Source organism: Panulirus ornatus, chromosome 17 (genome assembly GCF_036320965.1).
Source record: "Panulirus ornatus isolate Po-2019 chromosome 17, ASM3632096v1, whole genome shotgun sequence".
NCBI lineage: Eukaryota > Metazoa > Arthropoda > Malacostraca > Decapoda > Palinuridae > Panulirus > Panulirus ornatus.
The window spans coordinates 39,614,101-39,640,550 of NC_092240.1; the positions used below are offsets into that span (position 1 = coordinate 39,614,101).

The window sequence follows — 26,450 nt, forward strand, 5'->3', positions numbered from 1 at the left end:
TTGGCAAGGCTTTATCATTGGGAATAAAGTGTCATTAAGAACATCTCACTCCACTCGCGTCTACGTACTCCTGCTACTGGAAGCAGTGCAAACTTGAGTTGCAGGAGCGTTTAGAAAGGACCTGGGTAACACCCGGACTATGTCATGGGGATTGGTCCTGAGGTAATTATAATAATAAGTCAATTTATACAGGCGACTTGACGTGAGGTGCACATTTATCGACTAACTCCAGCGGAGGAGGAACAACTAGGCTGGCCGTGAGCCAAATAATCACTGTTATCGTAGCTATTTCCGTACCAGGAGCAACTCGTGAAGCTTTATATGCGCACAGTATGACTCCACTCCTCACGCATTCCCAATTAGTGTGTCGGTTGGTAGAGAAATCTTTCACTGGCAATTTGTCAACTTATTTTTTTTTTTTGCAAGTGTGATACATCCAATAGAAAGACTTCATCTCTCTAACATCATCACTGGCTTAATGTGTTGCTTTGAATGAGTGTGATTTGATTTGGGAATAGACCTAACTGTAAGGGATTGAGATTAGTGTATGTTTAACAAGATATTTCCTTCACTGAACGGCTTGTCGATCGTTTGGCAAGTCTACAACCTAAATGATACTTGAGCCTCAAGCGTTTTCTATATATGCTGTATAAGATATAAAAGAAAATGAGACTGGTAACTTTTTTCCATGGAAATGTACTTATTTCTGTTCGTTTGAAAGTATAGATATGTATCTATCTTTCATTCAGCCAAGTATCATTCGTATCAGGAGAAGTAAAGACAGAAAGTACTGTTACGGGCGTCACACCGAGACATATTCTAGTCATAGACTTGACAGACACTGTCGGGAAGATGGGAGCATTTCACATCATACCTTCGTGGAATACATCGTTCAGATGTGAAACAGCAACGCACCAGAGGAGTCCAGCTCGGGGAACCTACCAGAGAAACCACTTTACGCCAGCAACGTGAGAGTAAACGTTATTTGTTAGTCTATATATATATATTTCTGTGATTGTGTGCGACTCCATCTTCTCTGAACTAGTGTTGAGATCTCCCCAGCCCCTCCGTGCAGACCTCATGATGGTCCATGCGTTCCCTGGGTACTGAAGCCTAACCAACCTACGTACAGTAGACCTAGTGAACACGACGGTAAGACACATGGTGTACCCATGGACTGGTCTTTGATGTGACCCATGGCGTGCATACCCATGGTCTGGTCTTTGATGTGACCTACGGCGCGCATACCCGTGGTCTGGTCTTTGATGTGACCCATGGCGTGCATACCCATGGTCTGGTCTTTGATGTGACCCATGGCGTGCGTACCCATGGCCTGGTCTTTGATGTAACCCATGGCGTGCGTACCCATGGCCTGGTCTTTGATGTGACCCATGGCGTGCATACCCATGGCCTGGTCTTTGATGTGACCCATGGCGTGCGTACCCATAGTCTGGTCTTTGATGTGACCCATGGCGTGCGTACCCATGGTCTGGTCTTTGATGTGACCCATGGCGTGCGTACCCATGGTCTGGTCTTTGATGTGACCCATGGCGTGCGTACCCATGGTCTGGTCTTTGATGTGACCCATGGCGTGCGTACCCATAGTCTGGTCTTTGATGTGACCCATGGCGTGCGTACCCAAGATCTGGTCTTTGATGTGACCCATGGCGTGCGTACGCATGGTTTGGTCTTTGATGTGACCCATGGCGTGCGTACCCAAGATCTGGTCTTTGATGTGACCCATGGCGTGCGTACGCATGGTCTGGTCTTTGATGTGACCCATGGCGTGCGTACCCAAGATCTGGTCTTTGATGTGACCCATGGCGTGCGTACGCATGGTCTGGTCTTTGATGTGACCCATGGCGTGCGTACCCATGGTCTGGTCTTTGATGTGACCCATGGCGTGCGTACCCATGGTCTGGTCTTTGATGTGACCCATGGCGTGCGTACGCATGGTCTGGTCTTTGATGTGACCCATAAAAGAAAAAAGGTGGCATCATTATGAAGGATCGTAACGCCGTGCTGAAGTGTGTCATGCTCAAGGTAGTACCACCAAACTAGATGGTCGTACCTTCGTGCTCAAGGGTCGTACTGTCGTGTGCTCAAGCACCATATCGTCGTGTTCAAGGGCCGTACCATCATGTTCAAGGGCCGTACCGTCGTGCTTAAGGGTCGTACCATCATGCTCAAGTGGACAAATGTATAAACAAACTAAGGTACGAAAGGCGGGACGGAAGCTTCACCAACCTGGTGAGTAATAGTACGAAGAGAACTCGCAGTACTTTCATATATAGAGTTTTGCAGAAATTAGTGACCACTGATCATAGATTCTCCTTTTAGCTCAGTTATCTTTGTACTTTTTTCCCTTTTTGCCCACGTGCATGTGACTCTGTGAGTGTGTGTATATGCGTGTACGTGCAAATGCCTTTTTCTTATCTTCGTCTCTCTTCCTTTTTCGCTTTTAATATGCTTCTGCCATTCCCTCCATCACTCTCCTCTGTCTACTCCACAATCTCCCCTTATCATCCACCCTCCCTCCTTCTATATCGCCTCCCCTTATCTTTCCCCCTCCCCGGCGATTCCCCTTATCTCCCCTTCTTCCCCAGCGTCTCATTAACTCACAGCTCTCAATTTCGACGGTGCAGTTTTGGCTGTCGAGAGGGTAGTAGTGGAGGTCCATCATACAGGCCAGCGTCGTGGTGAACCTCATGCCATACGTGATGGCGCCGTCGCCGTGTAGCCTCACCATCTTGTTCTTCTCGGTGACGTCGTGAAGGTAACTGGTGAGAGAAAACGGCATGGGGTTAGGATACCGGGAACGGAATCGTACACTGAAATCGGCATTGAAGGGGTTGTTATATGAAGGGGGGTTGTATATTCTTGAAGGTAGCTGGAAATAGAAAATGCTAAGGGGTTACAACTGAACAGAAAACGTAAAACGGGAATCATTAGGGAATTTATAAGTACAGAACACTCAATAGAAAATCAGATAGAAAGCTATTCAACAGAAAATGGTGAAGGGATGTAATCTAACAGAAGACTTTAACAGAAGATGGTAAGAGGTTGCGGTCAAACAGAGAGCCTTCAACAGAAAATGGTCCGGGGATTTTAATCAAACAGTGAATGTTCATCGATACGTGCCACAGGCTCCAGAAATAAACAAAGTATCGACAAGTACCAACAAAAAGGACTTTTAATGGCCATTTGAAACAACAGACACCAAATGGCGTAAATCATCGCACAGAGAAACTGACCGCTAAAGACGACGAGTAGGATCTTCCTGTGGGGCAAACTGCTGAGGGAGGAAGTAATAAAACCGACCTGCCAGGGAAATGAACTATTAAAGGTACTATATCGATGATAGACCGAACCCTCACGGCAGCTGCTCTTGCTGCGCTCCAGGCACTTGCTTCGGCCTACCCACGATTGAGAACGATCTAATTTACGTTAAACAGCAACGTGGTGTTCTAACGTCATATGGACTCGATGTTACAACGGCTCTTTGTCAGTGAGTTGCTACGAAGTAAGACTAAATTTAACTAACCACGGGGTCTGCCCTGATTCACACTCCTCACGGCCCTAAGAATGAGCAAGACCGTATAAATCAACATGAGAATGTGACTGAAAGGTAGTTAAGGAGACGGGGATATACTGAGAATGTGACAACGTCATGACCCAACCAGAATTAATATCACTTAGGTGGAGACATACTGTGTATCTGGGACGGGGTAAATGACGAGGCGGTCGCCATGACGTATTAGGTACCTCTCAAGGAAAGTTGACAGTTTGTTCTATATCACAAGGAAAGAGAATCACTTTGACAATGAATATCTTCCATTTTGGGACGTATACGTTCCTGGTATTGGAAGCAATATCGCCACGGCGGAGCGTCAGATGTCTGGAGAGAACATTTCAGTAAACGACAAGTCAACAGGGGATTCATTCCTCTTGTTGCCAGAGAATGAAATGTTTCGTGTTAGTGAGTCAGTCTCAGTCTTGTTCTTGCATGAATTCCTAAAGGGATCATCAGGCTTCGTTGTACAGAATATATGCTTATACGATTGGCTAAGGTTGGGAAGGTGACAAGAAGGATTCTGTTGTTTCGTGAGCTTGGGATCTGTAAATCATATAATGTTTAATGTGGGTAACTTTTTGAATAAGATCTTGATGATGTTCAAAACTAAGAAAGATGCAGAAGAGTAAATTGCTTTATGAAGAAACTAAATTCTTTTTAGGGTATTCCTATCTGACATGGAGACTAAATTATTTGGCAAAAGAGTAAGCGAATCATGAGATTTCAGTATGAAGTTTAACATACAGATGCTTTAGAGACGCAGAAAATAAGTAAGAGGACGCATCTCTTGAGTACCGTGAAGGTCAGGAAAAATAAAATGGTTGTCAACAACTTGTCTGGCTCGTGGTGGACGAAGAAAGGTAAACAAACATCGGATTGGCAAATAAAAGTGTCTGGTGTTGTGGCCAGAGGGCCAACACCTCATGAAATATAAGTAATCAGAGGACGTGCGTCGGCAGCAGGTTGACTTCAGATTCAGAGTAATCAGTGAAGACGTTGGCTTACAGAGATGATAATGAGGATCCCATCGGTCAGGGAGGACCCATGGGTACACCATATTGTGGGTGTCGGCGAGGATTCGTGCTAAATAATGACTAAAGCACGAAAGATACTTCTCATATCCACACTACAGTAGCTGCTCTGACGCTTGTAAAGTGTTACCAAGCAGGACTGGGGAATCATCAGTGTTTGATGCTGAGATCATACAATATTTCTTTGGTCTATTAGATCAACCTATCACAGGGTTTGTTTCCTGTTACATGAGACAACAACAGTTTGGCACGAATCCAGGCCAAGCCTGCTGTTGTCTGTGAGACCTGAGGACACACAGACTGGAGGTCAGTTTAAGAGTGACTTTGTGATCTGCTCGCATCGCCTCCCTACCAAAGCGTGTTTGTCTCTCGTGAGAATCCTAGCATCAGGACCCCAGCTCCCACGGGCTTTTAGCCCGTCCATAACCATTCCAGCCGTGTTATTGGGTGGGTGAAACCCGCTGAAGTCGACAGGGTCATTCTGCTCCAAGACGATCAATTCCACTGTGACATTAATCCTGCTGCTGAAGAATTTTGGCTCACTTCACTTGATGCGTTAGTGGGATATATCCTCAACGAAGCAAATTTTCTTTCCCTTACCCATGGTTCCTCATCATCCTACTTAGACATCAGGCGAGGAGCAAAAATGCAAAAATCATGTAAAGATTCAGAAACATTTTGAATATATGGACCTGCATCTGGCCACACTCCGCGAGACTATTGTAAACATCAAACTTGTGGTTGTGATAAAGGTCAACAGAAAATGAGATGGTGTAAAAAATTTTAAGGGTTAGGAGACACGGAAGAGCTGTAGTTGAAAAGGAAACTATAAAGAAAAAGAGAATAGGTTTATATTGTGAAGGTTACTGTGAATAGAAAATAATAGATGTTGTTTACAAAAGATAATGATCGTAACTATAGGATTTAAAAGAGCTTTGCAGATTTGGAAATATAGTAACTGAAAAAAGGAAATAAATGGAAACGATGGTAAATGTCTAAATAATTGTAAAAGACAACTGAAGAGTGGATGTCGCCACTGAAGTAAGATAATCAAATACATATGAATAAGTATTTTGGTTACAAACATTCACATACGGTGTCACCAAGAAAGGCTCTTATGTACCAATCAATACACAAATGCATATTCACCAATGGCTGGGTTCGAACCCTACTAGGTGGCCGGGCGTTCCTCATGGGGTTTGAATCCGACCCTTGTTGTTTAGAAGACTCTTATGTTGTCAATATACAGCAAATATCCTAAAGAGACAAATCTGAAGTAAAATGAAATATCTTTAAAAAATCTTTAAATATATCATTAGCCAAAACCACTTCGTTTTCCCAATAGGTCAACAGAAGTCAGGAATAACGTGTCTAATTGGTTCTCATAACCAGGGAAGTACACATGGTCAGACCACATGCTGTTGCTCATCCTTTCATTCGTAATTATTACTAACACATCTTCACCCCCCTTTTACATCTTTCATTTTCCACCTTCTCACCCCCTACTCTAAACTCACCACCGTTATTAACAGTGATTACCGTGCTAAGTGCCAGTAATGCCACTTTTCCCTGTACCTCAGCTCTACGCTAATAATAGACATTACTTTTAATTTCCACACTAATCACTGATACCACTAATCACGCACGTCTAACACCTCCCACTTTAATTGCTAACACCAGACCTCTCCTGTTATCTTCTTTTAGCTATATACCTCTTCCTCCTCCGTTTTCTTTTTCCTCTTCTTCTTCTTCCTCGTCTTCTTCTTCATCTCCTCCTCCCGCCACTCTTGTAAACAACATTCAGTTTCCTTCCTGCTCGTGTGTTTACTTGGGTGACTTTGTTTACGTCTCAAAATCACGTGACCTTTTCAGCACTGAAGAAGACGTATCATTTGCCTCACTCATCTCGTGTTTTTTGTTGACCCCAGTGATTACTCACGGCTTTGGTTACTTCCCTCATCCCGTGCTTGTGACGTCACTGGTGGTGTAATACTTGCCTTGAGATGACGTGACCCTTGTGTACTTCACGGGTCAGTTCATGACGTGAGCCTTTTGGACCTCACGGGTTAAGTGACGACGTGATGATAATATTAGGTTAGGTGAGACAGCTCCGTCATCTAAATGCCCTATTCAATGCCATCTCATTAACAGCATCTAACTATCTATCTATCTATCTATATATATTCATTTATCTATCATACTTGTCGCTGTCTCCCGCGTTAGCGAGGCAGCGCAAGGAAACAGACGAAAGAATGGCCTTACCCATCGACAGTCACATGTATATACATACACGTCCACACACGCACATATACATACCTATACATCTCAACGTATGCATATATATATATATATATATATATATATATATATATATATATATATATATATATATATATATATATATATATATATATATATATACACACACACACACACACACACACACACACACACACACACACACAGACACACACACACACATATACATATATTCACATGTACATAATTCATACTGTCTGCCCTTATTCATTCTCGTCGCCACCCCGCCACATAATGAAATAACAACCCCCTCACCCGCATGTGCGCGAGGTAGCGCTAGGAAAAGACAACAAAGGCCACTTTCGTTCACACTCAGTCTCTAGCAGTCATGTATAGTGCACCGAACCACAGCTCCCTTTCCACATCCAGTACCTACAGAACCTTCCATGGTTTACCCCAGACACTTCACATGCCATGGTTCAAGCCATTGACAGCACGTCGACCCCGGTATACCACATCGTTCCAATTCACTCTATTCCTTGCACGCCTTTCACCCTCCTGCACGTTCAGTCCCCGATCACTCAAATTCTTTTTCACTCCATCTTTCCACCTTCAATTTGGTCTCCCTCTTCTCGTTCCCTCCACCTCTGACACATATATCCTCTTTGTCAATCTTTCCTCACTCATTCTCTCCATGTGACCAAACGATTTCAAAACACCCTCTTCTGCTCTCTCAACCACATTCTTTTTACCACCACACATCTCTCTTACCCTTTCATTACTTAGTCGATCAAACCACCAAACACCATATATTGTCCTCAAACATCTCATTTCCAGCACATCCACCCTCTTCCGCACAACTCTAAGTATAGCCCACGCCTCGCAACCATATATCAACGTTGGAACCACTATTTCTTCAAACATTCCCATTTTTGCTCTCCAAGATAACTTTCTCGACTTCCACACATTCTTCAAAGCTCCCAGAACTTTCGCCCCCTTCCCCACCCTATGATTCACTTCCGCTTCCATGGTTCCATTCGCTGCCAAATCCACTCCCAGATATCTAAAACACTTTACTTCCTCCAGTTTTTCTCCATTCAAACTTACCTCCCAGTTGACTTGCCCCTCAACCCTACTGTACCTAATAACCTTGCTCTTATTCACATTTACTCTCAACTTTCTTCTCTCACACACTTTACCAAACTCAGTCACCAGCTTTTGCAGTTTCTCACCGAATCAGCCACCAACGCTGTATCATCAGCGAACAGCAATTGACTCACTTCCCAAGCTCTCTCGTCCACAACAGACTGCATACTTGCCCCTCTTTCCAAAGCTCTTTCATTCACCTCCCTAACAACGCCATCCATAAATAAATCAAACAACCATGCCGCAAACCTACTTTCACTGAGAACCAATCACTTTCCTCACTTCCTACACTTACACATGCCTTACATCCTCGATAAAAACTTTTCACTGCTTCTAACAACTTGCCTCCTACACCATATATTATCAATACCATCCACAGATCATTTCTATCAACTCTATCATATGCCTTCTCCAGATCCATAAATGCTACATACAAAACCATTTGCTTTTCTAAGTATTTCTCACATACATTCTTCAAAGCAAACACCTGATCCACACATCCTCTACCACTTCTAAAACCACACTTCTCTTTCCCACTCTGATGATCTGTATATGAATTCACCCTCTCAATCAATACCTTCCCATATAATTTCCCAGGAATACTCAACAAACTTATACCTCTGTAATTTGAGCACTCACTTTTATTCCCTTTGCCTTTGTACAATGGCACTGTGCAAGCATTCCGCCAATCCTCAGGCACTTCACCATGAGTCATACATACATTAAATGATTTTACCAACCAGTCAACAATACAGTCACCCCTTTTTTTTAATAAATTCCACTGCAATACCATCCAAACCCGCTGCCTTGTCGGCTTTCATCTTCCGTAAAGCTTTTACTACCTCTTCTCTGTTTACCAAATCATTCTCCGTAACCCTCTCACTGTGCACACCACCTCGCCCAAAACACCCTATATCTGTCAGTATATCATCAAACACATTCAACAAACCTTCAAAATACTCACGCCATCTCCTTCTCACATCACCACTACTTGTTATCTCCTTCCCATTTGCCATCCCTTCACTGATGTTCCCATTTGTTCCCTTGTCTTACGTACTTTATTTGCCTCCTTCCAAAACATCTTTTTATTCTCCGTAATGTTTAATGATACTCTCTCACCCCAACTCTCATTTGCCCTCTTTTTCCCCTCTTTCACCTTTCTCTTGACCTCCTGCCTCTTTCCTTTATACATCTGCTAGTCATTTGCATTATTTCCCTGCAAAAATCGTCCAAATGCCTCTCTCTTCTCTTTCACTAATAATCGTACTTCTTCATCCAACCACTCACTACCCTTTCTAATTTGCCCACCTCCCACACTTCTCATGCCACAAGCTTCTTTTGCACAAGCCATCACTGCTTCCCTAAATACATCCTATTCCTCCCCCCCTCCTCTTACGTCCTTTGTTCTCACCTTCTTCCATTCTGTACTCGGTCTCTCCTGGTACTTCCTCACACAAGTCTCCTGCCTAAGCTTACTTACTCTCACCATTCTCTTCACGCCAACATTCTCTCTTCTTTTCTGAAAATCTCTACAAATCTTCACTTTCGCCTCTACAAGATAATGATCAGACATCCCGCCAGTTGCACCTCTCAACACATTAACATCCAAAAGTCTCTCTTTCGCGCGCCCTTCAATTAACAAGTAATCTAATAATGCTCTCTGGCCATCTCTCCTATATACACAAGTATACTTATGTATATCTCTCTTTTTAAACCAGATATTCCCAATCACTATCACATAAATCTACAAGCTCTTCACCATTTCCATTTACAACACTGAACACCCCATGTACACCAATTACTCCCTCAACTGCCACATTACTCACCTTTGCATCAAATCACCCATCACTATAACCCGGTCTCATGGATCAAAACTACTAACACACTCACTCAGCTGCTCCCAAAACATTGTTTCTCATGATCTTTCTTCTCATGCCCAGATGCATATGCACCAATAATCACCCATCTCTCTCCATCAACTTTCAGTTTTACCCATATCACTCTAGAGTTTACCTTCTTACACTCTATCATATACTCCCACCACTCCTGTTTCAGGAGTAGTGCTACTCCTTGCCTTGCTCTTGTCCTCTCACTAACCCGTGACCTCACTCCCAAGAAATTCCCAAACCACTCTTCCCCTTTACCCTTGAGCTTCGTTTCACTCAGAGCCCAAACATCCAGGTTCCTTTCCTCAAACATACTACCTATCTCTCCTTTTTTCTCATCTTGGTTACATCTACACACATTTCGACACCCCACTCTGAGCCTTCGAGGAGGAAGAGCACTCCCCGCGTGACTCCTTCTTTTGTTTCCCCTTTTAGAAAGTTGAACTAAGAGGAGGGGAGGGTTTCTAGCCTCCCGCTCCCGTCTTCTTTAGTCGCCTTCTACGACAGGTGAGGAATGCGTGGGAAGTATTCTTTCTCTCCTATCCCCAGGGATAGGGTGTATATATATATATATATATATATATATATATATATATATATATATATATATATATATATATATATATATATATATATATCCTAACATAAGTCAGGTACCCAATTTACCTAATAACCCCTTAGGTAGGATGTTCAGCTGGGTTGACTGAGGACGGACTGCTGGAACCGATGATTCGAACATATGTGCTCGAGCGTGGGCGGCCTGAAAATGCGTCATGGTCAGTAACGCTAACCGCTACATCACGGAGGTCCTCAATGTTCACGTGAGCCTTGTTTATCTCTCTGTTCACGTTAGCTAAACTGGAGTTTAATCACAACGCGAACTTTTTCTACCTGTTTCCGTCTGTAAACACTTGAAATTTGCTGGCACAGTTGTTCACTGACCTTTGCTTCCCTCATTGATCAGTCTTAGTTACCTATGTTTACCTGTTTTTTACACCATCTCGGTTTACATGGGTGATCAAGCAACTCCTGTTTGCCTTGTTAGTCCAGTGAATTTAGTTTATGTTACAAATCAAGTGACTTTTTATTACGACGTTTGTTTACGTTACGAATCAGGCTACCTATCATTAGGTTTCTGGTGCAGCGACTTTTGTTTACGTCACTGTTTATTGCTTCATTTGACTTTTGTTAAGGTCATTGTTAGCGTTACCCTCGTATATGTCACTTTATGTGACCTTAGTTTGCTGTTTACATGACTTTTGCTTACATCATTGCGCAACCACTGTTACCTCACCGTTATCATTATCGATATTTACGTCGTGTCTTCGCAGATTGTATCAGTGTTATTATTTACACCATATTTGTTTCCGTTATTGTTCATACGACCATTGTTTTCCAGCATGAACGTTTTCCAGAAGCAACGTTTTCCAGCATGAACGTTTTTCAGCAGGAACGTTTTCCAGCATGAATATTTTCCAACAGGAACGCTTTCCAGTATGAACGTTTTCCAGCAGGAACGTTTTCCAGCATGAACATTTTCCAGCAGGAACGTTTTCCAGCATGAATATTTTCCAACAGGAACGCTTTCCAGTATGAACGTTTTCCGGCATGAACGTTTTCCAGCATGAACGTTTTCCAGCATGAACGTTTTCCAGCAGGAACGTGTCCAGCAGGAACGTTTTCCAGCATGAACGTCTTCCAGCAGGAACGTTTTTCATGTGGCGACTGTGGGGGGTGTTGAGGACACCGTCCCGTCTTTTCTTCTCAGTGGAGACACTGTCCCGTCTTTCCTCCTCAGTGGGGACCTTGTTCCAGCTCTCTTCCTCAGTGGGTACACTGTCCCAACGATCACACCGTCCAGGCCCTCCGCCCCAGTTTTCTTACCTGAGTATTCAGGATGGGAAACAGGAAGATGGTTTGGATAGGGAAGGTAAAGTGAAGTTATGATGGACAGTTACAGAACGTACAGATGTATAGCATAACTTTAAACGTGTGTATGATGTGATGGGAACGTATTTTTGGCTCCTTACTCATATGTATGTGTGTGTGTGTGTGTGTGTGTGTGTGTGTGTGTGTGTGTGTGTGTGTGTGTGAAGCGATGTTCTTTGATGGTTCAGTGAGGAGAGTAGCCCAGCCAGACTCAGACGTGCTCGCTGTGTATACCTATCGGTGGCTAGGCTGGAAGGCTTTAAGGCTTCGGGGGCGCGTCCCATGATTTTACTGCTGTCGAGATATTCAACGTGTATGTGGCTTGTGTCTTCCATGTCCCACAGTTCATACCCAGCTTTCATGCCTCTTTCCTTACGGATATACCGTTTGGTTTAACCTGAAGAAATTATTGGTTCTAGTACTTTCAGTATAGTGGTAATCTTTTTTATGCATGTGTTAACGATTAATCGTAGTGCCTTATATTGCACTCTGTGTAGCATCAGCATGTGTGATGTACAAGCGAATTGAGAGTCCTTGGAAGTAGTTTAATACAGGTAGGATGTAATGTTAACCTCTTACGAGGTGCCAGAATCTATCATAAACCAGTCAATGCTACTTTATCTTGTACAGTTCGTTTGTTTATGGGTTACTATCCAAGTACGTGATACTAGTGTTGTCCTTTTGTATTCTAACTTTCTTCTGGTGTTGTATCCAGATACCTTCAATTATCATACCGTTAGATTTCACTCTCCCAGGTGTCATAACTGTAAACTTATATCTGTCTTGTATTTTCCTGTCTCTTTCATACGCGTTGAGTGTGGATACCTCTAACTGCAAAAGATGACCGCGTTCGGGAAGTGTGCTATTGAAAACTACTATTTGAGTGGCGTCGTCTGCATAAAAGACGTCTATGTTCATGTTCCCTACTGCAGTGTGGTATACATGTGTGAGCTATAAAGTGCGTTGGTGACAGTACACAACCCTGTGAGACCCCACTTGATTATGGGAGTTTTGGTAACGATGCAAAATTTGTGTTTACTGCAGCCATACGTTGGTTAAGAAAATCACAGAGCTTGCTCTCGGTAACTGACGGCACGTCTAGCTGTAGTAATAGGCCGCTCATCTAACACTTATCGATGGTTTTGCTTGTGTCTCTTTGTATGACTGTGCAGTTTATCCTAAATGACTGCTCTTATTTTGCATCGATCGAGACAACAGAGATGGTGCTCTTCGTCCTTTGGAAGCCATACTGACTGGCTGTAAAGGAGTGATAGCTTGATACTCTTGGTTCTTGGTATCCTTGATCCTCGGGGGAAAGTACCATGTGTTAAGGATAGCACTGTAGCTGTTGAGAAGGCAATGGACGTCTTGTGGTGGTAACATTCTTATTTACATATTGTCTATTTGTCTCTGTCTTTCCTTCTTTCTTTACTGATAACTACTGGCAGCGCTGGTGTGTCAATCATCCTACTAAGCGGCAATTGTCAGGGAACAACTAAGCTGATTCTGCGGTCTATTGGGGAATGATTTTCATCTTTGTCAACCTGACTAGAACTTATCTATCGTGGTCTTGGTTGTGAATCCCGTTTTCCTCATGTGTAATTCTGAATACAGACTCCCATCTATTCATGGATTCGCACGCTATACCCTCGTTATGATCCACGTTTCATTAATGACTGTAGCATATATGATGCCTGAGTTTCCCTACAATCGTCAAAATGCTTGTCATTATGTTTTTGGATATTTCTATTTCTTTTTCTGCCACAGCATTTATCATTTCTTTTTCATATCAGCTCTTTCTGTGTTCTGTTTTTCCTTTCTCCATTATCGTGTTTGGAGATCTTTACATTGCTGGAAGGGCTTAGGTCCAACCGTGAGAGTGGGAGTGGGCGTAGCCTAATATGTCGGTGAAGCGGTGTTTGATTTCTATAATCTCCAGGTTGATGGGTTGGGTATGGCAGTATTCTGGAAATGGTGGAGGGCATTGCTGTTGACTATTCCTTCCCTCCACGTGTGTGCTGGCGAGATTAACGTCCATAATTTCTCAAAACTTACCCCAGTTTACGTTATAAGTTGACTTTCATCGTGTTCCATGGGCTGGCTGATGCAGTTGATATGGTAACTTAAATGTGTATGCGGTCAATGCAAGTGTCTTGTCCCTGTTTTGATATGTGATTGTTGTCATTAGGTCTTCCTTTTGTTAGGATTACGTAAGGGGGTGTAAGTGTCGAGTGGCTTGTAGAAGTTGGGATCTGCTGAGAATTATTAAACATCCAGCAGCAGTGTTTGTTGTCAAGTGTTCGAGGCTCGTAAGTCTAGAATCAGAATCGCCAATGAGTCTCCCCTGGCGAGGCGGGCGGACTAGTCCGTCTGGTGGTGGCCAGGTGAACAGGCCTACAGTGGGGCTAGTCCGAGAAGGTGTCTTTGTACTGCAAGCCTCTCTTTACAGCAGTACTTACTCCAGCATTGAGCTGGATGCCGAGACCGTTTCAGTAAGTAATATAAACTGAATAGTTTTTTTTATTTATCAAAATGACTTCTGGTTCTTCACATTCATATTGCTAAAGTGTTCTTATGCAAATCATCTGTTATCCTAGCGTTTTTGTTCCCTCTGCCTAAGTAAGGACGCCGTTTTGGCCCTCTTCACCCCTCCGGCCCAGTAAGAACACCACCTCATCTCTGGTGACACCGGTCACCTCACCACCCGAGTGTGGACATTGTTTGAGCTCTCCTCTCCAGTGAGGACTCTAATTCAGCTTTCCGTCTCAGCTCTCCGGCTCAGCGGAGACGATCTGTGCGCTGTCTCGGGAAGGCTCTCCATCCTCCAGCCGAGACCCCGGCTCAGCTCTGCCTCACTGGGGATGCCAGCTCGGCTTTCCTTCCTCAGTAGGAGGAGTTAACGAGAGGCAAATTTCGGGGTAGCAGTAATAGAGCTTTTGAATTTTGCTACAAAAACATCGAAGGCAATGGTCCAAGGATGTTCCAGAGTATACAAATGATCCAGGAACTGGGTTATGATAATCATACAAGTTACACGATAATCGAACTATTTATATTAAACAAAGTTAGGGTATTTCTCAGTTATCTTGGTGAATAACACCTTGTTTGTTTGTATTGATTTGTTTGTAGAATGTTTTCCACTGTTGTTTGTATGATATTCTGTAATCAAATCTTGAAAAATAACGAAAGCTTGGAATGCTGTCATTATTTTTCTCCTGTGGGTAATGAAGATATCACCTTGACGTGTGTGCCTTGTCAAATTCATTGCAATGGTCTTTCACCGATAGCCCGACCATTCCTGCTGAAGACTTGACCAGGTAACATAACAACAACGAAGTGATGAGCGCCCTGGGTTTCACCAATGACACATCACTGGGTTAGATATGACAAGATTCTCACCCCAGGGTTTGTCAAGTGCTCAGTATAGTCTACGTCACATTCGTTGAGAGAGGGACCTGAATTCACAGATCCAAATTGAGGTGTTTATGGGCTTTTGAGACTTAATGTAACTGGTCTTTTCTTATGCGATAATTCTGGCCATTTTATTAACACGGTGTTGCGTAATCTGCCTTCCCTTAGATCTTATTATCCTGAGCAGATCTATGGATGCCCTAAGAATAAATGTCTGGGGAAACATACAGATTATCTTGCGTGTTTCTAACACTACTTTGATATTTTTGAGAGCTTACATTAAACCTCGAACCAAGCTTGTGTCATAAAACTTTTCAGTTTCATCACTTCTTAATTGATTCCCTTCCCAAACCACGTCATTACTCCCTAATAAATCTACTGGTAATTAATGGAACTAGTAAATTGATGTTAAACAACATAAACTGATGCGGTTGTTTCTCTCAGTGTTAAGCCTCCCGACCACCATGGGCCTTTAATTATGGCCAACAACAGAATCATACGAGCAACAGTAGGTAAAGCTTCACCATTTTCTAAATGTATTCAAGATGATTCTAAGAGCTCTATCATTACGTATATTTATAAGAATATCTGTCATTTATCCAAGTTGTCCTCTGTCAATCTTCAAATCTCTTTAAGTCTTTTATGTACTACCTGGTTTAGGGAAGGGCTGGCGCAGGGAGAGGGGGTAATGATACACGACACGATATTTAATTACTGACAAAAACTTTTATATTTTTCCTCCCTTTCGGTTGAAACGTGAGACTTAGGGACGCACTAGCGGTTGCCATGGAGACGCCAGTGGCCTTGTTGACACTCATGGCTTCCAGCATATTGTTGTATGTCCAGGTGACGTAAACAACACTTTTTTTCTGCAGGTGAATCATAAACATCATATTGGCTGGGATGTGGGTACCTCATACAGTTAGACTAGTGGGAACAGTATGGCACTGACAACACTGGGGTACTTTGTTGCATATATATATATATATATATATATATATATATATATATATATATATATATATATATATATATATATATTTATATATATATATATATATATATATATATATATATATATATATATATATATATATATATATATATATATATATATATATATATATATATATATGCATATATATATATATATATATATATATATATATATATATATATATATATATATATATATATATATATATATATATATATATATATATATATATATATATGTATATATATATATATATATATATATATATATATATATATATATATATATATATATATATATATATATATATATATAAAGATGTTCTGGAAGGAGATAGATAAAGTGCGCAAGACAAGGGAGCAAATGGGAACTTCAGTGAAGGGCGCAAATGGGGAGGTGATAACAAGTAGTGGTGATGTGAGAAGGAGATGGAGTGAGTATTTTGAAGGTTTGTTGAATGTGTTTGATGATAGAGTGGCAGATATAGGGTGTTTTGGTCGAGGTGGTGTGCAAAGTGAGAGGGTTAGGTAAAATGATTTGGTAAACAGAGAAGAGGTAGTAAAAGCTTTGCGGAAGATGAAAGCCGGCAAGGCAGCAGGTTTGGATCGTATTGCAGTGGAATTTATTAAAAAAGGGGGTGACTGTATTATTGACTGGTTGGTAAGGTTATTCAATGTATGTATGACTCATGGTGAGGTGCCTGAGGATTGGCGGAATGCTTGCATAGTGCCATTGTACAAAGGCAAAGGGGATAAGAGTGAGTGCTCAAATTACAGAGGTATAAGTTTGTTGAGTATTCCTGGTAAATTACATGGAAGGGTATTGATTGAGAGAGTGAAGGCATGTACAGAGCATCAGATTGAGGAAGAGCAGTGTGGTTTCAGAAGTGGTAGAGGATGTGTGGATCAGGTGTTTCCTTTGAAGAATGTATGTGAGAAATACTTAGAAAAGCAAATGGATTTGTATGTAGCATTTATGGATCTGGAGAAGGCATATGATAGAGTTGATAGAGATGCTCTGTGGAAGGTATTAAGAATATATGGTGTGGGAGGCAAGTTGTTAGAAGCAGTGAAAAGTTTTTATCGAGGATGTAAGGCATGTGTACGTGTAGGAAGAGAGGAAAGTGATTGGTTCTCAGTGAATGTAGGTTTGCGGCAGGGGTGTGTGATGTCTCCATGGTTGTTTAATTTGTTTATGGATGGGGTTGTTAGGGAGGTGAATGTAAGAGTTTTGGAAAGAGGGGCAAGTATGAAGTCTGTTGGGGATGAGAGAGCTTGGGAAGTGAGTCAGTTGTTGTTCGCTGATGATACAGCGCTGGTGGTTGATTCATGTGAGAAACTGCAGAAGCTGGTAACTGAGTTTGGTAAAGTGTGTGAAAGAAGAAAGTTAAGAGTAAATGTGAATAAGAGCAAGGTAATTAGGTACAGTAGGGTTGAGGGTCAAGTCAATTGGGAGGTAAGTTTGAATGGAGAAAAACTGGAGGAAGTAAGGCGTTTTAGATATCTGAGAGTGGATGTGGCAGCGGATGGAACCATGGAAGCGGAAGTGGATCATAGGGTGGGGGAGGGGGCGAAAATCCTGGGAGCCTTGAAGAATGTGTGGAAGTCGAGAACATTATCTCGGAAAGCATAAATGGGTATGTTTGAAGGAATAGTGGTTCCAACAATGTTGTATGGTTGCGAGGCGTGGGCTATGGATAGAGTTTTGCGCAGGATGATGGATGTGCTGGAAATGAGATGTTTGAGGACAATGTGTGGTGTGAGGTGGTTTGATCGAGTAAGTAACGTAAGGGTAAGAGAGATGTGTGGAAATAAAAAGAGCGTGGTTGAGAGAGCAGAAGAGGGTGTTTTGAAATGGTTTGGGCACATGGAGAGAATGAGTGAGGAAAGATTGACCAAGAGGATATATGTGTCAGAGGTGGAGGGAACGAGGAGAAGTGGGAGACCAAATTGGAGGTGGAAAGATGGAGTGAAAAAGATTTTGTGTGATCGGGGCCTGAACATGCAGGAGGGTGAAAGGAGGGCAAGGAATAGAGTGAATTGGATCGATGTGGTATACGGGGGTTGACGTGCTGCGAGTGGATTGAATCAGGGCATGTGAAGCGTCTGGGGTAAACCATGGAAAGCTGTGTAGGTATGTATATTTGCGTGTGTGGACGTATGTATATACATGTGTATGGGGGTGGGTTGGGCCATTTTCTTTCGTCTGTTTCCTTGCGCTACCTCGCAAACGCGGAAGACAGCGACAAAGCAAAAAAAAAAAAAAAAAATATATATATATATATATATATATATATATATATATATATATATATATATATATATATATATATATATATATATATATATTCTTTTCTTTTCTTTTAAACTATTCGCCATTTCGCGCGTTAGCGAGGTAGCGTTAAGAACAGAGGACTGGGCCTTTTTTGGAATATCCTCACCTGGCCCCCTCTGTTCCTTCTTTTGGAAAAAAAAAAAATTACGAGAGGGGAGGATTTCCAGCCCCCCGCTCCCTTCCCTTTTAGTCGCCTTCTACGACACGCAGGGAATACGTGGGAAGTATTCTTAATCCCCTATCCCCAGGGATAATATATATATACATAAATATATATATATATGTATATATATATATATATATATATATATATATATATATATATATATATATATATATATATATATATATATATATATATATATATATATATATATATATTTTTTTTTTTTTTCATATAAACACATCATCTGAGACTGGTGATGTCTCTCGAGGACATAGAAGGACATAGATCAAGCAAGAAAATGCAGTTTAAAGTCATCTATCCAATGTAAGTGACCCATTTTCGGTTTATTAATGTTCCTTGTATATAAGGCCTATGATTTAGGTCGTGACCTGAGGTTTATAAAAGAAGCCTTTATATGTATTATATATAGTATATAATTCGTAATTCGTATGATTTTGAACTTAATATATAATGAAGCCTGTGAAAACTGTTCAGAGTTTATGATAAAAAGGAAAATAGGACCATAACTCAAGGTTCCTATATATATATATATATATATATATATATATATATATATATATATATATATATATATATATATATATATATTTTTTTTTTTTTTTTTCCGCTGTCTCCCGCGTTTGCGAGGTAGCGCAAGGAAACAGACGAAAGAAATGGCCCAACCCACCCCCATACACATGTATATACATACGTCCACACACGCAAATATACATACCTACACAGCTTTCCATGGTTTACTCCAGACGCTTCACATGCCCCGATTCAATCCACTGACAGCACGTCAACCCCGGTATACCACATCGCTCCAATTCACTCTATTCCTTGCCCTCCTTTCACCCTCCTGCATGTTCAGGCCCCGATCACACAAAATCTTTTTCACTCCATCTTTCCACCTCCAATGTGGTCTCCCTCTTCTCCTCGTTCCCTCCACCTCCGACACATATATCCTCTTGGTCATTCTTCCCTCACTCATTCTCTCCATGTGCCCAAACCATTTCAAAACACCCTCTCTCTCAACCACGCTCTTTTTATTTCCACACATCTCTCTTATCCGTACGTTACTTACTCGATCAAAACACCTCACACCACACATTGTCCTCAAACATCTCATTTCCAGCACATCCATCCTCCTGCGCACAACTCTATCCATAGCCCACGCCTCGCAACCATACAACATTGTTGGAACCACTATTCCTTCAAACATACCCATTTTTGCTTTCCGAGATAATGTTCTCGACTTCCACACATTCTTCAAGGCTCCCAGAATTTTCGCCCCCTCCCCCACCCTATGATCCACTTCCGCTTCCATGGTTCCATCCGCTGCCAGATCCACTCCCAGATATCTAAAACACTTCACTTCCTCCAGTTTTTCTCCATTCAAACTCACCTCCCAATTGACTTGACCCTCAACCCTACTGTACCTAATAACCTCACGTGTCGTAGAAGGCGACTAAAAGGGACGGGAGTGGTGGGCCAGAAACCCTCCCCTCCTTGTATTTTAACTTTCTAAAAGGGGAAACAGAAGAAGGAGTCACGCGAGGAGTGCTCATCCTCCTCGAAGGCTCAGATTGGGGTGTCTAAATGTGTGCTGATGTAACCAAGATGACAAAAAAGGAGAGATAGGTAGTATGTTTGAGGAAAGGAACCTGGATGTTTTGGCTCTGAGTGAAACGAAGCTCAAGGGTAAAGGGGAAGAGTGGTTTGGGAATGTCTTGGGTGTAAAGTCAGGGGTTAGTGAGAGGACAAGAGCAAGGGAAGGAGTAGCACTACTCCTGAATCAGGAGTTGTGGAAGTATGTGTGGGAGTATGTGTGGGAGTATGTAAGAAAGTAAATTCTAGATTGATATGGGTAAAACTGAAAGTTGATGGAGAGAGATGGGTGATTATTGGTGCATATGCACCTGGGCATGAGAAGAAAGATCGTGAGAGGCAAGTGTTTTGGGAGCAGCTGAATGAGTGTGTTAGTGGTTTTGATGCACAAGACCGGGTTATAGTGATGGGTGATTTGAATGCAAAGGTGAGTAATGTGGCAGTTGAGGGAATAATTGGTATACATGGAGTGTTCAGTGTTGTAAATGGAAATGGTGAAGAGCTTGTAGATTTATGTGCTGAAAAAGGACTGGTGATTGGGAATACCTGGTTTAAAAGGCGAGATATACATAAGTATACGTATGTAAGTAGGAGAGATGGCCAGAGAGCGTTATTGGATTACGTGTTAATTGATAGACACACGAAAGAGAGACTTTTGGATGTTAAGGTGCTGAGAGGTGCAACTGGAGGGATGTCTGATCATTATCTTGTGGAGGCGAAGGTGAAGATTTTTGGGGGTTTTCAGAAAAGAAGAGAGAATGTTGGGGTGAAGAGAGTGGTGAGAGTAAGTGAGCTTGGGAAGGAGACTTGTGTGAGGAAGTACCAGGAGAGATTGAGTACAGAATGGAAAAAGATGAGAACAAAGGAGGTAAGGGGAGTGGGAGAGGAATGGGATGTATTTAGGGAAGCAGTGATGGCTTGCGCAAAAGATGCTTGTGGCATGAAAAGCGTGGGAGGTGGGTTGATTAGAAAAGGTAGAGTGGTGGGATGAAGAAGCAAGATTATTAGTGAAAGAGAAGAGAGAGGCATTTGGACGATTTTTGCAGGGGAAAAATGCAAATGAGTGGGAGAGGTATAAAAGAAAGAGGCAGGAGGTCAAGAGAAAGGTGCAAGAGGTGAAAAAGAGGGCAAATGAGAGTTGGGGTGAGAGACTATCAGTAAATTTCAGGGAGAATAAAAAGATGTTTTGGAAGGAGGTAAATAAAGTGCGTAAGACAAGGGAGCAAATGGGAACTTCAGTGAAGGGGGCTAATGGGGAGGTGATAACAAGTAGTGGTGATGTGAGAAGGAGATGGAGTGAGTATTTTGAAGGTTTGTTGAATGTGTTTGATGATAGAGTGGCAGATATAGGGTGTTTTGGTCGAGGTGGTGTGCAAAGTGAGAGGGTTAGGGAAAATGATTTAGTAAATAGAGAAGAGGTAGTAAAAGCTTTACGGAAGATGAAAGCCGGCAAGGCAGCAGGTTTGGATGTTATTGCAGTGAAAATTATTAAAAAAGGGGGTGACTGTATTGTTGACTGGTTGGTAAGGTTATTTAATGTATGTATGACTCATGGTGAGGTGTCTGAGGATTGGCGGATTGCTTGCATAGTGCCATTGTACAAAGGCAAAGGGGATAAGAGTGAGTGCTCAAATTACAGAAGTATAAGTTTGTTGAGTATTCCTGGTAAATTATATGGGAGGGTATTGATTGAGAGGTTGAAGGCATGTACAGAGCATCAGATTGGGGAAGAGCAGTGTGGTTTCAGAAGTGGTAGAGGATATGTGGATCAGGTGTTTGCTTTGAAGAATGTATGTGAGAAATACTTAGAAAAACAAATGGATTTGTATGTAGCATTTATGGATCTGGAGAAGGCACATGATAGGCAAAGGGGATATAAGTAAGTGTTCAAATTACAGAGGCAAAAGTATGTTGAGTATTCCTGGAAGGGTATTGATTGAGAGTGTGAAGGCATGTACAGAGCATCAAATTGGGGAAGAGCAATGTGGTTTCAGAAGTGGTAGAGGATGTGTGGATCAGGTGTTTGCTTTGAAGAATGTACTTCAGAAATACTTAGAAAAAACAAATGGATTTGTACGTAGCATTCATGGATCTGGAGATGGCATTTGATCGGGTTGATAGAGATACGCTTTGGAAGGGTTTAAGTGTATATGGTGTGGGGTTAAGTTGCTAGAAGCAGTGAAATTTTTTACCAAGGACGTAAGGCATGTGTACAAGTAGGAAGAGAAGAAAGTGATTGTCGGTTTGCGGCAGAGGTGCGTGATGTCGCCACGGTTGTTTGATTTATTTATGGAGGGGGTTCTTAGGGAGGTGATGCAAGAGTTTTGGAGAGAGGGGCAAGTATGCAGTCTGTTGTGAATGAAAGGGCTTGGGAAGTGAGTCATTGTTGTTCACCGATGATACAGCGCTGGAGGCTGATTCTGGTGAGAAACTGCAGAAGTTGGTGACTGAGCTTGGAAATTGTGTGAAAGAAGAAATTTTAGAGTAAATATGAATAAGAGCAAGGTTATCAGGTTCAGTAGGGTTGAGGGACAGATTAACTGGGAGGTAGGTTTGAATGGAGGAAAAAGGGAGGAAGTGAAGTGCTCTAGATATTTGGTAGTGGACTTAGCAGCGGATGGAACCATGGAAGCGAAGTGAGTCACATGGTGGGGAGGGAGCGAAGGTCCTGGGAGCGTTGAAGAATGTGTGGAAAAAGAGAAAGTTATCTCGGAGAGCAAAAATGGGTATGTTTGAAGGAATAGTGGTTCCAACAATGTTATATGGCTGGGGTTGTGAGGAGGAGGGTGGATGTGTTGGAAATGAAATGTTTGAGGATAATATGTGGTTTGAGGTAGTTTGATCGAGTAAGTAATGAAATGGTGAGAGAGATGTGTGGTAATAGAAAGAGTGTGGTTAAGAGAGCAGAAGAAAGTGTGTTGAAATGGTTTAGACACATAGAGAGAATGAGTGAGGAAAGATTGACAAAGAGGATTTATGTGTCAGAAGTGGAGGGAAAAAGAAGCGGGAGACCAAACTGGAGGTGGAAGGATGGAGTGAAAAAGATTTTGAGGGATTGGGGCCTGAACATACAGGAGGGTATATATACATATATATATATATATATATATATATATATATATATATATATATATATATATATATATATATATATATATATATATATATATATATATATATATATATATATATATATATATATATATATATATATATATGTATGTATATATATATATATTTTTTTTTTTTTTTTCTATACTTTGTCGCTGTCTCCCGCGTTTGCGAGGTAGCGCAAGGAAACAGACGAAAGATATGGCCCAACCCCCCCCCCCATACATGTGTATATACATACGTCCACACACGCAAATATACATACCTACACAGCTTTCCATGGTTTACCCCAGACGCTTCACATGCCTTGATTCAATCCACTGACAGCACGTCAGCCCCGGTATACCACATCGCTCCAATTCACTCTATTCCTTGCCCTCCTTTCACCCTCCTGCATGTTCAGGCCCCGATCACACAAAATCTTTTCACTCCATCTTTCCACCTCCAATTTGGTCTCCCTCTTCTCCTTGTTCCCTCCACCTCCGACACATATATCCTCTTGGTCAATCTTTCCTCACTCATCCTCTCCATGTGCCCAAACCACTTCAAAACACCCTCTTCTGCTCTCTCAACCACGCTCTTTTTATTACAACACATCTCTCTTACCCTTACGTTACTCACTCGATCAAACCACCTCACACCACACATTGTCCTCAAACATCTCATTTCCAGCACATCCATCCTCCTTCGCACAACTCTATCCATAGCCCACGCCTCGCAACCATACAACATTGTTGGAACCACTATTCCTTCAAACATACCCATTTTTGCTTTCCGAGATAATGTTCTCGACTTCCACACATTCTTCAAGGCCCCCAGAATTTACCGCCCCCTCCCCCACCCTATGATCCACTTCCGCTTCCATGGTTCCATCCGCTGCCAGATCCACTCCCAGATATCTAAAACACTTCACTTCCTCCAGTTTTTCTCCATTCAAACTCACCTCCCAATTGACTTGACCCTCAACCCTACTGTACCTAATAACCTTGCTCTTATTCACATTTACTCTTAACTTTCTTCTTTAACACACTTTACCAAACTCAGTCACCAGCTTCTGCAGTTTCTCACATGAATCAGCCACAAAGCGCTGTGTCATCAGCGAACAACAACTGACTCACTTCCCAAGCTCTCTCATCCCCAACAGACTTCATACTTGCCCCTCTTTCCAAAACTCTTGCATTTACCTCCCTAACAACCCCATCCATAAACAAATTAAACAACCATGGAGACATCACACACCCCTGCCGCAAACCTACATTCACTGAGAACCAATCACTTTCCTCTCTTCCTACACGTACACATGCCTTACATCCTCGATAAAAACTTTTCACTGCTTCTAACAACTTTCCTCCCACACCATATATTCTTAATACCTTCCACAGAGCATCTCTATCAACTCTATCATATGCCTTCTCCAGATCCATAAATGCTACATACAAATCCATTTGCTTTTCTAAGTATTTCTCACATACATTCTTCAAAGCAAACACCTGATCCACACATCCTCTACCACTTCTGAAACCACACTGCTCTTCCCCAATCTGATGCTCTGTACATGCCTTCACCCTCTCAATCAATACCCTTCCATATAATTTACCAGGAATACTCAACAAACTTATACATCTGTAATTTGAGCACTCACTCTTATATATATATATATATATATATATATATATATATATATATATATATATATATATATATATATATATATATATATATATATATATATATATTTTTTTTTTTTTTGCTTTGTCGCTGTCTCCCGCGTTTGCGAGGTAACGCAAGGAAACAGACGAAAGAAATGGCCCAACCCACCCCCATACACATGTATATACATACACGTCCACACACGCAAATATACATACCTACACAGCTTTCCATGGTTTACCCCAGACGCTTCACATGCCCTGATTCAATCCATTGACAGCACGTCGACCCCGGTATACCACATCGATCCAATTTACTCTATTCCTTGCCTGCCTTTCACCCTCCTGCATGTTCAGGCCCCGATCACTCAAAATCTTTTTCACTCCATCTTTCCACCTCCAATTTGGTCTCCCCCTTCTCGTTCCCTCCACCTCTGACACATATATCCTCTTGGTCAATCTTTCCTCACTCATTCTCTCCATGTGACCAAACCATTTCAAAACACCCTCTTCTGCTCTCTCAACCACGCTCTTTTTATTTCCACACATCTCTCTTACCCTTACATTACTTACTCGATCAAACCACCTGACACCACGTATTGTCCTCAAACATCTCATTTCCAGCACATCCACCCTCCTGCGCACAACTCTATCCATAGCCCACGCCTCGCAGCCATATAACATTGTTGGAACCACTATTCCTTCAAACATACCATCACTAATATAAAGATTATAATCCTTTGTGTATTCAGTAATAGAAGATTCAATGATATTTCTCATGGTAATAGAGTTAGTTAATAACAGATGGCATTACTCCAGTCAAAACAATTATCATATTTTTCAACATGATTAAACTACTATTCCTTCGGAATACCCATTTTTGCTCTTCGAGATAACGTTCTCTTTTTCTACACATTTTTTATCGCTACCAGAACCTGCCCCCTCCCCCACCCTGTGACTCTTTTCCGCTTTCATGGTTCCATTCGCTGCCAAATCCACTTTGTCCTCTTCTTATATCATTTCTATTTGCTTAAGGCTTATAGAAAGACTGCCCAGCATAAAACACAGAGAGAGAGAGAGAGAGAGAGAGAGAGAGAGAGAGAGAGAGAGAGAGAGAGAGAGAGAGAGAGAGAGAGTGATGGGAAATGTCTGAAGATCAATTAGGAATAAAAACAACGGATAAAAGAGGCTGGAAAAGGATGTCAGTGAGAAACATGAAGGAAATGATGAAAATAAGAGTAGCTGAGATTGGGAAAAAGCATGAGAGAAATAGAATGTATATGGCGGAAGAAAGAATGAGATATTTCTCAGAAATGAAGAGGAAAACCTCGACACATAATCAAATC

At 41.8% G+C, this 26,450-nt stretch overlaps 1 protein-coding gene across 2 annotated transcripts in view; it reads right to left on the reverse strand.

Moving 5' to 3' along the window:
• Window positions 1-26,450, reverse strand: part of Lcch3 (Ligand-gated chloride channel homolog 3) — a 435,919-nt gene that overhangs the window by 76,732 nt on the left and 332,737 nt on the right. For both annotated transcript variants that reach the window (XM_071672256.1, XM_071672255.1), the window contains exon 5: window positions 2,623-2,780. In XM_071672256.1, the coding sequence (XP_071528357.1) occupies window positions 2,623-2,780 (158 nt within the window). The remainder of the gene's footprint in view (window positions 1-2,622; window positions 2,781-26,450) is intronic.